The 14,464-nt window shown below is 42.8% G+C and overlaps 1 protein-coding gene across 1 annotated transcript in view; it reads right to left on the bottom strand.

Moving 5' to 3' along the window:
• The window catches only part of LOC135558781 (protogenin A-like), a 47,640-nt gene that overhangs the window by 16,864 nt on the left and 16,312 nt on the right, over positions 1 to 14,464 (bottom strand). The window contains exons 3-8 of the mRNA XM_064992956.1: positions 4,147 to 4,291; positions 3,817 to 3,950; positions 3,365 to 3,661; positions 3,111 to 3,270; positions 2,424 to 2,671; positions 612 to 776 (exon numbers count right to left, since the gene is read on the bottom strand). Coding sequence (XP_064849028.1) covers positions 612 to 776; positions 2,424 to 2,671; positions 3,111 to 3,270; positions 3,365 to 3,661; positions 3,817 to 3,950; positions 4,147 to 4,291 — 1,149 coding nt within the window. The remainder of the gene's footprint in view (positions 1 to 611; positions 777 to 2,423; positions 2,672 to 3,110; positions 3,271 to 3,364; positions 3,662 to 3,816; positions 3,951 to 4,146; positions 4,292 to 14,464) is intronic.

Here is a 14,464-nt window from a genome sequence, read left to right as displayed (position 1 = left end):
GACAGATATTCCCTTAGTCAAGGACAATAGGCCAGTATTTTCTGTGGAATATGAAAGAAATGTAATTATCCTTGATCATAAGTGGTGGTCACGGTTGCACAGTGCAGAAACATTTAATGGGGTGGTGTGAACTGTGAAGGGCCCTTGTGGGGAGTTAGATCATAGTAGAGAGGGTCATTCCTGATCTCTAAATATCAGCCTGACTAATGTTTAACTAGCCGAGTGGTCCACCATCTAATCCTTCCTTATTAGACTCCGCTATTACTCTGGCGCACCTCTAAGAGACGACCTCAATTAGACAGCCAGGGGTTAGCCCCACTAGATTCATTACAGGACCTACAGTACTGCACACTCTCTACAGCCTATTCATTACAGTTTAAACACACTGGAAAACATCCTCTGAGTCCTCCATTAGAGTGATAGAAGACCTTACACAATGACTACAGGATCAATATGAAGCATTCTCATTACTATTCATCTGGGGGTGTTTTTATTCATCCTGGGGTGACAGTTATGGCTGCACATTACCTCTGTTTCCCTGGGTTACAGCCCGATAAAGGCCAGGGTGGACTGTATGTTTGTGCATGTGGGAGCTAACGACGAGGCCTCACCATCCTCCAGGGTGTGCTGGAACACATGGTCTGACATGCGGCTGGCTCCCATGGGCATGTAGGCCACGATGTAGAAGGTGTAGTTCCGCACTGACTCCAGGTCATCAATAATGTACCGGGTTGTGTCGTTGCCAATGACAACCTGATATTCCTCGTTGTTCAAGCCTGGTTTTAGGGAAGAAAAGGACACACATTTAATCAATTAATCAATTACCACCCACAGAGTTGTAAGCTGCATGTACAGGCAAGGAGTTCAGAGGGGATCTGATCCTTCAATGCAAACTCTTTAGGGCACTAAAGGGGGACCTAATCATAAAAGGGTCTATGAAGATTTGCATACATTCTCAGTACAAAGACAACTTTTGATAACTTTCCATAATCATCATTCAATGATTTCTCTCAGTATACAGAGCAATTAGAACATAATCACTTTGGCTTCAGGAACCTCCTTGTCTGAGCTGCCTGATTCTTACAAAGTTACACTGTACATCTGCCTCTAACGGTGGGCTTCTGGTCCATTTAGTATGGACAATATACAAAAAGTGTCAACTCAATCAAACTGGTTCCTTCCCCTTTTATAGACAATTTCATCAACATTGCTCAAGCCAAATTCCAGCATTCAATTTTCCCACATTGCTGGCTGAGCCTAATCGCAGTTTAATTAGCACAGATTAGGAAGGTCCCACAAAAGACTCACTTGTAGCCAGGACGTATTGAATCGTCCAGCCTGATTTCTGACCTGGTAAACAAGACCCTTGAGAGTAAACAGAAAAGGCCTTGTCCAGGGGCCTGAAAGGCCCAGGAAACCTCCCTGAAAAGACATACAAAGCCTCCCTCCCAGTCCAGCTCATGCTGTCCCAGTGCCTTGACAGAATCTCCTCTGTTGGATTAGCACACTCCAACACACAGACTAATTAGTTCCTCCTTTCATTAGAATCTCCATTTAGTGCCAAGGTTCTGTGTCTGAGACCTCAGGTGCCGAATGCATTGGTGCTACTACTCCTGTCAATCTCAACGGCCAGCAATTCTCTGAGACCGGACAGAATGTTTCACGTAATCTTAATCAAGTGCACCAAATCCTTTAAAGACGCAAGTTATTTAAGGAGAAAGGGGCAGATTTTCTAACTTACTTCCGTTAACGTCCTTATCCTTATATAGCCTAGCAGGTGTTTCTTTTGCTGCATGGAATTCGTACATTTGGCCTATACAATGGTATTCCATAGCCGGCGATGAACAACAGTGCCTGAATGAACTGGATAACATTTGTGCTGAACTGTTACATTGTTTGAATGTGACTCTTGGTGCCTCTTCGTCAACAATACAGGTTCCCAGGAAAGCTAAAGATCCAGCAGTCAATGACTGGGTTGACTAGTGACAACAGTGCAGCCCTTGTATTCTTGTGATCGTTTTCTGTCTATCCTGCATCTCATCTAGTGTAGGGTGTTCCTGCACCTTTAAAACCCATGCACAGGGCTTGAGATCGCTTATGGAAGGCCAGTCCTGTTTGTACAGAGCAAGCTGCTGTTCTTTCTTAGGTGCAGTAGTCATCCTTTTCCTTGACCTCTGCCTAGCAACCAACTATTAACAACAGATGGTCAATCTCCCACATTCCGTTCTGGGGGCAAGGAGGAAGCGGAGCATTCAGGACTCTAAACAGTGTTAACTGTTAACTCCTGGGGCTACCAAGGCTATTAATATGGAATGCCCTAATATATACGACATTAACTATTTCCTGCCAACATCAAGAAGAGTTCTGCTTGAAAAGGTACAAGACAAAGAAGAGGCTCCCCTGAATTGGCCATCATATCTCACCTTCAGCCTTCATGTAGTGCACAGAGTAGGCGATCACTTTGTCTGAGTTGTACAGTGGTCTCTCCCAGGCCAGCAAGATGGCAGAGCTGGATACAGTGTCAGCCCGGATGTTCCTGGGCGCGCTGGGCCGGTCCTCTGACATCACCACTATGAGCCGGGCCATGGACAGCACAGAGCCCTGCTCATTCTCTACCTGGCACTGGTAGATGGCATCATCCTCAGGGATGATCTGGTTGATCACCAGTTTACTGTGGGACAAAACACACATGGCCATATTAGACTTCTGTCCCTCCTCCAGCTTCACCTACCAATACTTAACCAGTCGCTTACCAGCTCTATCATTCTCTTTCAAATCAGAAACCGTTAACAAGCCAAGGCAGTGGTATTAGCAGAGGATGCAAATGAGTGGGAAATCCACTGAAATGCCATTAGCACGTTTGTAAATTATTCAGCATCCTTTCTTTTGTAGTGAAGGGCTGATTAATTTTTAATTGGGACTGAGTTTCCAATCAACAAAGACAACTTACCTGTGGGGTAAAGGAATTAGGGATTCTGTTTCAATTAACATACAGCAGAACATACAATATGGTTGGTGTTTAGGAGGCAGGGATTTATAAAACAATGGGATGATCATATAAATAAACAATTGAGAGGGAGACAAATACGATCTGGTGTTAGAGCTCAGACCTGTTGTACATCTTGATGCGTCCGTTGGAGTGGACCTTCTCTCCGTTCTTCAGCCAAGTGATGTGGGGCAGGGGAACCCCCTCAGCCTGGCACACAAAGCGGGCCGTGCCCGCGCGCGGACGGGTCAGGCTCTCCGGCCACTCCACCAAGGACGGAGGAGCTGAATAAGGGAAACGTCATAGATGTAACAAACACCAACAACCATGTCTGTAATAACAACTGACACTCTACATAGATGACTAACATGTGTTTACCTAGCACAGTGATGTTGGCTGTGGCGATGGTATAGTTGCGTGTGCCAGGGGTAGTGGCTCTGCACATGTACACTCCTCCGTGTTGGGGTTTGACGTCAGAGATGATGAGGTTGCCATTGCCCAGCACCTTGGTGTTGAAAACATCGATGGACTTGCTGTCGGCTCGGCTCCAGGAGATGAGGGGTCGTGGGTTCCCTGTAGCCATGCATTCCAGGACGGCACTTTGGTGCAGGGACACAGTGGCATTCTGGGGCCCGGCGATGATACGAGGCCTCTGAGGCAGTTTGGGGCTTGGAGCTGTGGAGGGGAGACAGGATTTGACCAGGGTGTCCACTTCACTACTCAACATAAATAAAACTTGGCTTTTATTGGGCTTATAATGTTTGATGCAATGCTTGTAAATATATTATGTTTAAATCTGAAAAAAGTGCAAATTCTCCACTATCTCCCACCTGGAGTGACAGTGAGGGTTGCCTCTGTACTCCGGCGACGGTTGGCGATGTTGGTCGCCACACAACGATAGTTTCCAGCATCCCCTTTTTCCACCCCGTGGATCTGCAAAATGCCACTGGGCAAGACTGTGATTCTGTGACAGACAAGAACACAAAGACAATCAATGCAACTGACATCATATATAATGGTGGATGAGCACACAGCTCTGATATTTCTATCACTCTGACATGTACAGTTTAAAATCGTAATAGACTTTACAATACTCTCAAATGCCATTTACAGATAAAGTTAATGACATGGCAGGATAATGAAATAATGAGAATGCATACCTTTTAGTTGCCAGGGGTAACATGACCCGATTGAACTCCCAGGTGATGATGGGAGGAGGGCTTGCAGTGACTTTGCAGGTGAAACGGGCGACTGATCCTTCTGTCACCACAATAGATGTTGGCTGATTTGTAAAGGGGGAGATACCTACAAAACAAGGAATGGTGAGACACTGTGTACTACAAGAGTAGACACATTCTCTAATGTACAGTACATGTTTGCGAAGAGATGATTACTAGTAATGCAGCCATTATTTTATTTATTTAACCTTTATTTAACCAGGAAGGGCTCATTGAGATTTAAAATCTCTTTTTCAAGAGCATCCTGGCCAAGATACAGTGGGGCAAAAAAGTATTTAGTCAGCCACCAATTGTGCAAGTTCTCCCACTTAAAAAGATGAGAGAGGCCTGTAATTTTCATCATAGGTACACTTCAACTATGACAGACACAATTAGAGAAAAAAATCCATAAAATCACATTGTAGGATTTTTAATTAATTTATTTGTAAATTATGGTGGAAAATAAGTATTTGGTCAATAACAAAAGTTTATGTCAATACTTTGCCACTTTAATAATGGGAATTGATGGGAAATGATGTAAATATATCACTAGCCACTTTAAACAATGCTACCTTATATAATGTTACTTACCCTACATTATTCATCTCATATGCATATGTATATACTGTACTCTATATCATCGACTGCATCCTTATGTAATACATGTATCACTAGCCACTTTAACTATGCCACTTTGTTTACATACTCATCTCATATGTATATACTGTACTCGATACCATCTACTGTATCTTGCCTATGCTGCTCTGTACCATCACTCATTCATATATCCTTATGTACATATTCTTTATCCCCTTACACTGTGTATAAGACAGTAGTTTAGGAATTGTTAGTTAGATTACTTGTTGGTTATTACTGCATTGTCGGAACTAGAAGCACAAGCATTTCGCTACACTCGCATTAACATCTGCTAACCATGTGTATGTGACAAATAAAATTTGATTTGATTTGATTTGTTATATACCCTTTGTTGGCAATGACAGAGGTCAAAAATTTTCTGTAAGTCTTCACAAGGTTTTCACACACTGTTGCTGGTATTTTGGCCCATTCCTCCATGCAGATCTCCTCTAGAGCAGTGATGTTTTGGGGCTGTTGCTGGGCAACACGGACTTTCAACTCCCTCCCAAGATTTTCTGTGGGGTTGAGATCTGGAGACTGGCTAGGCCACTCCAGGACCTTGAAATGCTTCTTACGAAGCCACTCCTTCTTTGCCCGGGCGGTGTGTTTGGGATCATTGTCATGCTAAAGACCCAGCCACGTTTCATCTTCAATGCCCTTGCTGATGGTAGGCTTTGTTACTTTGGTCCCAGCTCTCTGCAGGTCATTCACTATGTCCCCCCGTGTGGTTCTGGGATTTTTGCTCACCGTTCTTGTGATCATTTTGGGTGAGATCTTGCGTGAAGCCCCAGATCGAGGGAGATTATCAGTGGTCTTGTATGTCTTCCATTTCCTAATAATTGCTCCCACAGTTGATTTCCTCAAACCAAGCTGCCTAAATATTGCAGATTCAGTCTTCCCAGCCTGGAGCAGGTCTACAATTTTGTTTCTGGTGTCCCTTCACAGCTCTTTGGTCTTGGCCATAGTGGAGTTTGGAGTGTGACTGTTTGAGGTTGTGGACAGGTGTCTTTTATACTGATAACAAGTTCAAACAGGTGCCATTAATACAGGTAACGAGTGGAGGACAGAGGAGCCTCTTAAAGAAGACGTTACAGGTCTGTGAGAGCAAGAATTCTTGCTTGTTTATAGGTGACCAAATACTTATTTTCCACCATAATTTGCAAATAAATTCATTAAAAATCCTACAGTGTGATTTTCTGGAGAATTCTTTTTTCTCATTCTGTCTGTCATAGTTAAAGTGTACCTATGATGAAAATTACAGGCCTCTCTCATCTTTTTAAGTGGGAGAACTTGCACAATTGGTGGCTGACTAAATACTTTTTTGCCCCACTGTAGGCACCAAGTCATTACAAAAATTACAGACAAACAACATGAAAAAATACAAGTAATCTAGTAAAAACCATAGAATTCACAAGAGTATAACAAAATCAAAAACAACAAATTAAAAACATTGACAGGTCAGGGAATCAGTCTCAAGATCCTTCATCAGTGATTTAAAAATACCAAACGGAACAAGTTCTTCCAGTTTAAAAGTATTTTGTAAGGCGTTCCAAGACGATGGCGCAGAGTACATAAAAGCCCTTTTACCAAATTCAGTTCGGACATTTGGAACAGTTAGCAGGATAAAGTCCAGCGAATGAAGAGAGTACCCACCACATTTCTTAACAATAAAAATGCCCAAATAAAAAGGCAGTAAACCCATAATGGTTTTGTAAATAAAAGTATACCAGTGACTGAGCCTACGAGTGACTAGAGAAGGCCAGTCAACCCTGGTATACAAAGTGCAGTTGTGTGTAAGCGTTTGGCAGTTTAAAATAAATCTCAAAGTGCCATGGTAAAGGGTGTCAATTGATCTCAAACACTGAGCGGAAGCATTCATATATAAAATATCCCAATAGTCTAGTAAAGGCATAAATGTAGCTGATACTAGCCTCCTTCTGGCTTCAAAAGAAAAACAGGCCTTATTCCTAAAATAAAATCCCAATTTCAGCTTCAATTTTTTTGTAAGTTGTTGAATATGCAATTTAAAAGAGAGGCCGTCATCAATTAAAATTCCAAGATATTTATATGAGGTTACAACCTCAATCTCCTTGCCCTGACAGGTAGTAATAGGTGAAAGGTTCAGAGGTCTATTTCTTGCTTTAGAAAACACCATTAGTTTAGTTTAGTCAGTATTGAGGATGAGCTTCAATTGACACAAGGTATGTTGAACAGTATAAAAAGCAGTTTGCAAGTTCTGGAAAGCTTTTGTGAGAGACGCGGCACAACAGTAAATAACAGTATCATCAGCATAAAAATGAAGTTGCACATTTTGGACATTTTTTTCTAAATCATTTATATAAATAGTGAATAAGAGATGACCAAGTACAGAGCCTTGGGGCACACCATTAAAGACAGACAATTTAACAGACATAAGCACATCAAATTGAGTGCACTAAGTTCTATCAGACAGATAGCTAGCAAGCCATGCAACTTTTAGAAAGCAAGAACTCTGAAATTGTTTTTCTAGTATTGCATTTTCCCCCATTTGGATCTATAATACCAATCATCGCAAAAATGTATGTTCATGGCCCAATATCGTCTCTTGCTCGGCAGCTCATCTTAGTGGATAAGGTTACATGCCTTTCTATCAGTCAAACTAAGCCTCTGTATCTTAGGACTGTTCAGTTCAAATGGAAATCAATGACATTTATGGAAATAAGGGAATATATTGAGCTGCCAGGCATATCTTATAAATATACATTACTTCACTTTCAGGTTACTATCTCACTAAAGCCATACCCAGCAAAGGCCAACCCACTTCAGTATCTGCCTGATAGTGAGACTGTTGTGCTGTGAAGCTGAACCTCATTCTTAGAATTTTCATTGAAAATAGGAAAATTGCGGCCTCCCAGGTGGCGCAGTGGTCTGTACCACCAGGGATTCTGGGTTTGAGCCCAGGCTCTGCCGACCGCGACCGGGAAGTCCATGGGGCGACGTACAATTGGCCCAGCGTTGTCTGAGTTAGGGAGAGTTTGGCCGGCAGGGATATCCTTGTCTCATTGCGCACTAGTGACTCCTGTGGCAGGCTGGGCACAGTGCACGCTGACCAGGTCGCCAGGTGTACGGTGTTTCCTCCGACACAGTGGTGAGGCTGGCTTCCGGGTTGGATGAGCGTTGTGTCAAGAAGCAGTGCAGCTAGGTTGGGTTGTGTTTTGGAGGATGCATGGCTCTCAACCTTCGCCTCTCCCGAGTCCGTACGGGAGTTGCAGCGATGAGACAAGACTGTAACTACTACCAATTGGATACCATGAAATTGGGGAGAAGAAGAGAGAGCTTTAAAAAAATATATAAAATAGGAAAATCTATGTGCACAATTATACCGAAATGATCACTACTGCCTATCTTTACTATTTATTCTTTATTCATATAATTGTTCATGAAACTACTTGCCAAGGAGCTGCCATGCCCCAATGAGAAAGCTCTATCCTATTCAAATCAAACTAAATTCTGTACATTAGCACATTTGCCAAGAATACTCATATGGGCTGTTGACAGCAAGATCTGAAGAGCCCCACAATCTATCCAACCTTACCCTTCTAAAACAAATTCTCTCCCTGACCTCCTCTCCTTACAGCCTAGACAGAGTTCATGTGTTGATGCATTGCCGTCTAATCAAGACAGTCACAGGAAGACCCCTTGCCCTGAGATGTTGGTTAGTCCACTATTGAAATCAGCTGTTGTTTTTTTCCATGCCCTGTCTCTCACCTTCTCTTTGAAAATGCACAAGCTCCAGTTCTCCCTCAAATTAGGTGTTATACAAGCACCAGACATCACATATCAGACGGGGTTCCCGAGGCCCTAACTAACCTAAACAAACCAGCATGTTACATGTACCTGTCAGCTCATCCTGGCTGGAGCACATTAAACCCTGAGGAGATCAGAGAGCAGAGGAAATCTCTGCTAGGCCCATCTTATTAATTAGCTCCTCTACTATGCACATCTACGCACATGAGCAGAGGTTAATCAGTCAAATGTGTGCCATGCACACAAGCTTTTAGTGGCCCACCTAATGACTACTGCTAATACTTTAACTGAAATCAAATTCCTCATATGCTTGCTGTAAAACTCTTTATATTTGAACACAGAGTCATTAAGCCCACAGCTGGTTATGAGGCCGTGTGGAGGAGGAGGGGAAGCTTGATCCATTTTGTTTGAGATCATTGATTCATTTCCCCCTCATGGAGCAGCAGAGTTTGGGAAGATCAGTCAGTGAAAGATGATACTGAAAGTGAGGCCTTTGACAGGCCAGATGAATGGCCAGCCAGGGGGAACCTAAAAGGACTGCTCTATGCTAACAGTAGCATTAAAGGACAACATCACATGTAACCAGCCCTCACAGACACACAGTCCTCACAGACACACAGCATCCTAATTAGGTCTACCTCTAGGTCTATTCCTAGAGAGACAACAGATACATTAGGTCTCATATGCTTATAGAAATTAATACATAATTATAACTGTTACCATCATATTATTTGCTACTGATTTTATACTTTAATCCCCCTGAGATAAAGAGGAGGATTAGTGCAGCCGGACGGTGATGATTGGTAGAGAGGTCTGGCAACATCCTGCTTCGATTCCATACAGTTCAGACACCACCTAAACTGTATGGAAACTAAACTCCATGAGAACCCTCATGTACACAGCGTGTGTCCCATTACTGATTTCACCTAAACCTTATCCACCGTTAAGAATGATGTTGCAAGTAGTTCAATGTCTAGAATAAATTGTTCATCGTTTCAAAAAGGTTATACAAAATCATCTAGAACATTATGACCCCCCCCCCCCCTTTTCAGTCACTAAGCAGTAAAAAAAAAAAAAAAGCCATTAAGGTCATCCCCTCCCATCCCCCTTTTCAACTAAAGACACCTCAGGTCAATAGTTTGTTAAAGTTACTGTCCAGTGAAAATATTACTTTAAATAATATAATTAACTTTAATAATACGTTAACTCGTACGTATACTCGTATTTGTGGCCAAAGCATAAATTGGAGAAAAAAACACTTAAAAAAAACCTACATAAAATTTGTATCTCAAACAGACTGTTTCAAAAATGCTTGCTAGTACCTCATGGAGGATGATGTCATCCTGAGGAGGATGATATGACCAGTCAACTCTACTCTGTTGTTGGTGAACACCCACACTGGAAACACTCTTTTCATGCCACTTTGATACCGACTGAGGAGGATGATATGACCAGTCAACTCTACTCTGTTGTTGGTGAACACCCACACTGGAAACACTCTTTTCATGCCACTTTGATACCGAAATTACTTTTTTATAGCAGGTTAGGAGACTTAACAAAGCCGATTAGGAGACTGAGGTTACGGTTAGGAAAATGGTTATGGTTAGGGTCAGTGAAAATGCTCTCCAAATCTGCTACGAAAATCACTTTATATCGAAGTGGCTTGAATAGAGTGTGTCACATGCCCACACCATTCCAACACAGAAAAACTGTATTGTAACACACTTAGTTACACTTTTTTGGAAAGAAAATGATTTCACTCATGTTGTAATTAATAATACATCATATTTCATAGAAATCTGGAAACACTGGACAGTTACTTTAAAATAAATTACGGTGTGCTGCTCTTGATACAGACCTCAATTTAAATCACATTTTTGGAATAAATAAATATATAAAATATTTACCAAAAAGCCCCAGGGCTGGATAACATCAACTTAATTATCATAAACAAATAAAACCACTCCTGGAACAACTGCGACCCAGTGCAACCAACATACTAGGCTACATCAGTGAAGGACTATATAAGAAGACTACATCAGAAATACCCAAAGCAAGTACCACAAAACAAAATCCTCTTCACCCATTTACTATCCCGAGAAAAAGGAATCAGATAATTCAAAGATACACGTGGCATGTGTCTTCAGATTCAAAACAGCTGCATGTTTTCAGAATGCAATGCGCACCACTTAAGTAATGGATTAACAAAAGACTGCAGTGCTCTTTGACCTCTGCACACATCCGATGCTGTTTGTGCTGCAGGGGCGAGCAGCCATCAGCACTCACAGATGAAGAGGCAGTCTGAGGGGAGGGGAGGGGAGGGGAGAGGGTCATCAGAGTACCTCTCCTGGGTTCTCTCTCTCTCCATCCAACTCTCTCCCCCCTCCCCAGGCTCAGTTATCTCGCTAGCCCAGTGTAACAATGAGATACTCTACCCAGTGTTTGCTTTCAGAGGCTCCCACACTAACCTTATCACAGAAATTACCCCTCTTCTCTAAATTCTGCACACAAAAAACCCTGTACGCACATCAAACACAGCAGGCTTGCTAGGGGAGAAAAGAGTGGGGGGAAGAGCCAACAGATGAAGAAAACATACGAGGAGCCGTGTAAAGATTACAAGGAGCTCAGATTTAAAGCGAGGCAAATCCTCACTAGGTGCAAGGTTCATCGTTTCTGATTGAACAGCTGTTGCCACTGACATCAGAGAGGAACCCAATCAACATCTTCTTGCACTTTAAGTCTGAATAATTTAACTATTACCACTCATCAAATTTCACTGACAATCAGCACGCAGCACAAGTGGTGCACTTCTAGCTGTATCCCTAACAAACCTTTCTTAGAGTACTACTTAAAAGCAACGTAAATCTCAAGCACTGCTCTCAAGAAACCTTGCCTAAAGGTAAACTCCACCCCATCATAAACACACTGAATTGTGTCCTGGCCTCTATAACGGCCGATATGGATAGCTGGACGTAACCTGGGTTTCGAGGTGTCGTGGTGCTGAATAGCGGGAAAGCCCTGACTGCCAGATTGGGCTCTCTGTGAATCCTGATCAGCGCACTGCACTCTGACATCTACTCCATGTCGTCTTGAGGAAGGCGGCAAGGGGAATTCTGTCCCTCCTAAACGCAGCTGACCTTCTGACATTTCAAGGTAAAGACCTCCTTGTTTTTTTCACTGGCCACGGGCAGAGCGTTCATGAGCAAAGTCAGAATGAACCCAATTCATTTTGGGAGCCACAACCTACATTGTCAACCCTGACCAGTTTTAGAGAGCTGCGCCACTTTGCCTTGAACTTTAATTTTCAGAGCGCTTTACTTCTAGTATTTGACTTTCAAATGGAATGCTAACTTATCTAATGGGTTGTGTCCCACCAGTTGCTGTAAAGGCCCATTTCTTTGTGTAAAGTTCTTTTGAAGACAAGGAGACTGATCCTTTCACTGAGCCCCTGGCCACTTTTTAATTAAATTAGTTCTGAGCTTTAAGGCCTCTTGTGTATCAGGCCCTCTGCAGATGAATATTTGCTGTGGAGATAAGTGCAGGCAGGCATTTGATTGGGACCATCATTGATTGTCCCCACAGCCGGACAACTTTCTCACGGTTTCTGGAAGGAAATGCTGTAGGAATGCTCAACCCGTGTCGCTCATTCAGCCGACAGAAACTTTCAACCGGTTTTCCCCATTAAGCAGCGAGTCGGAGTCAGAGGTTGAGCCTTCTCTGGTCTCTACTCCTCCCGTTACGGGGTTTGAGACGCCGAAGCTTCCCACCATTAGCTCTGACAAATTGAAAACTCTAGTCATTGGCGACTCCATTACCCGCAGTATTAGACTTAAAACGAATCATCCAGCGATCATACACTGTTTACCAGGGGGCAGGGCTACCGACGTTAAGGCCAATCTGAAGATGGTGCTGGCTAAAGCTAAAACTGGCGAGTGTAGATAGTATAGAGATATTGTTATCCACGTCGGCACCAACAATGTTAGGATGAAACAGTCAGAGATCACCAAGAGCAACATAGCTTCAGCTTTTAAATCAGCCAGAAAGATGTCTCTGGCCCCCTCCCAGTTAGGGGGAGTGATGAGCTCTACAGCAGTCTCACAACTCAATCGCTGGTTGAAAACTGTTTTCTGCCCCTCCCAAAAGATAGAATTTGTAGATAATTCGCCCTCTTTCTGGGACTCACCCACAAACAGGACCAAGCCTGACCTGCTGAGGAGTGACGGACTACATCCTAGCTAGAGGGGTGCTCTCATCTTATCTACCAACATAGACAGGGCTCTAACTCCTCTAGCTCCACAATGAAATAGGGTGCCGGCCAGGCAGCATAGTGGAGTCTGCCACTAGCACAGTCAGTGTAGTCAGCTCAGCTATCCCCATTGAGACAGTTCCTGTGCCTCAACCTAGGTTGGGCAAAACTAAACATGGCGGTGTTCGCCTTAGCAATCTCACTAGGATAAAGACCTCCTCCATTCCTGTCATTATTGAAAGAGATCATGATACCTCACATCTCAAAATAGGGCTACTTAATGTTAGATCCCTTACTTCAAAGGCAATTATAGTCAATTAACTAATCACTGATCATAATCTTGATGTGATTGGCCTGACTGAAACATGGCTTAAGCCTGATGAATTTACTGTGTTAAATGAGGCCTCACCTCCTGGCTACACTAGTGACCATATCCCCTGTGCATCCCGCAAGGGCGGAGGTGTTGCTAACATTTACGATAGCAAATTTCAATTTACAAAAAAAAAAAAGACGTTTTCGTCTTTTGAGCTTCAAGTCAGGAAATCTATGCAGCCTACTCAATCACTTTTTATAGCTAATGTTTACAGGCCTCCTGGGCCATATACAGCATTCCTCATTGAGTTCCCTGAATTCCTATCGGACCTTGTAGTCATAGCAGATAATATTCTAATATTTGGTGACTTTAATCTTCACATGGAAAAGTCCACGGACCCACTCCAAAAGGCTTTCAGAGCCATCATCGACTCAATGGGTTTTGTCCAACATGTCTCTGGACCTACTCACTGTCACAGTCATACTCTGGACCTAGTTTTGTCCCATGGAATAAATGTTGTGGATCTTAATGTTTTTCCTCATAATCCTGGACTAATCGGACCACCATTTTATTACGTTTGCAATTGCAACAAATAATCGGCTCAGACTCCAACCAAGGAACATCAAAGGTCGTGCTATAAATTCACAGACAACACAAAGATTCCTTGATGTCCTTCTAGATTCCCTCTGTCTACCCAAGAACGCCAGAGGACAAAAATCAGTTAACCACCTAACTGAGGAACTCAATTTAACCTTACGCAATACCCTAGATGCAGTTGCACCCCTAAAAACAAAAAACATTTCTCATAAGAAACTAGCTCCCTGGTACACAGAAAATACCCGAGCTCTGAAGCAAGCTTCCAGAAAATTGGAACGGAAATGGCACCACACCAAACTGGAAGTCTTCCGACTAGCTTGGAAAGACAGTACCGTGCAGTACTGAAGAGCCCTTACTGCTGCTCGATCATCCTATTTTTCTAACTTAATTAAGGAAAATAAGAACAATCCAAAATTATTTTTTGATACTGTCGCAAAGCTAACTAAAAAGCAGCATTCCCCAAGAGAGGATGGCTTTCACTTCAGCAGTGATAAATTCATGAACTTCTTTGAGGAAAATATCATGATTATTAGAAAGCAAATTACGGACTCCTCTTTAAATCTGCGTATTCCTTCAAAGCTCACTTGTCCTGAGTCTGCACAACTCTGCCAGGACCTAGGATCAAGAGAGATGCTCAAGTGTTTTAGTACTATGTCTCTTGACACAATGATGAAAATAATCAT

Source organism: Oncorhynchus masou, chromosome 1 (genome assembly GCF_036934945.1).
Source record: "Oncorhynchus masou masou isolate Uvic2021 chromosome 1, UVic_Omas_1.1, whole genome shotgun sequence".
NCBI lineage: Eukaryota > Metazoa > Chordata > Actinopteri > Salmoniformes > Salmonidae > Oncorhynchus > Oncorhynchus masou.
This window is presented reverse-complemented; position numbering and strand designations above follow the sequence as displayed.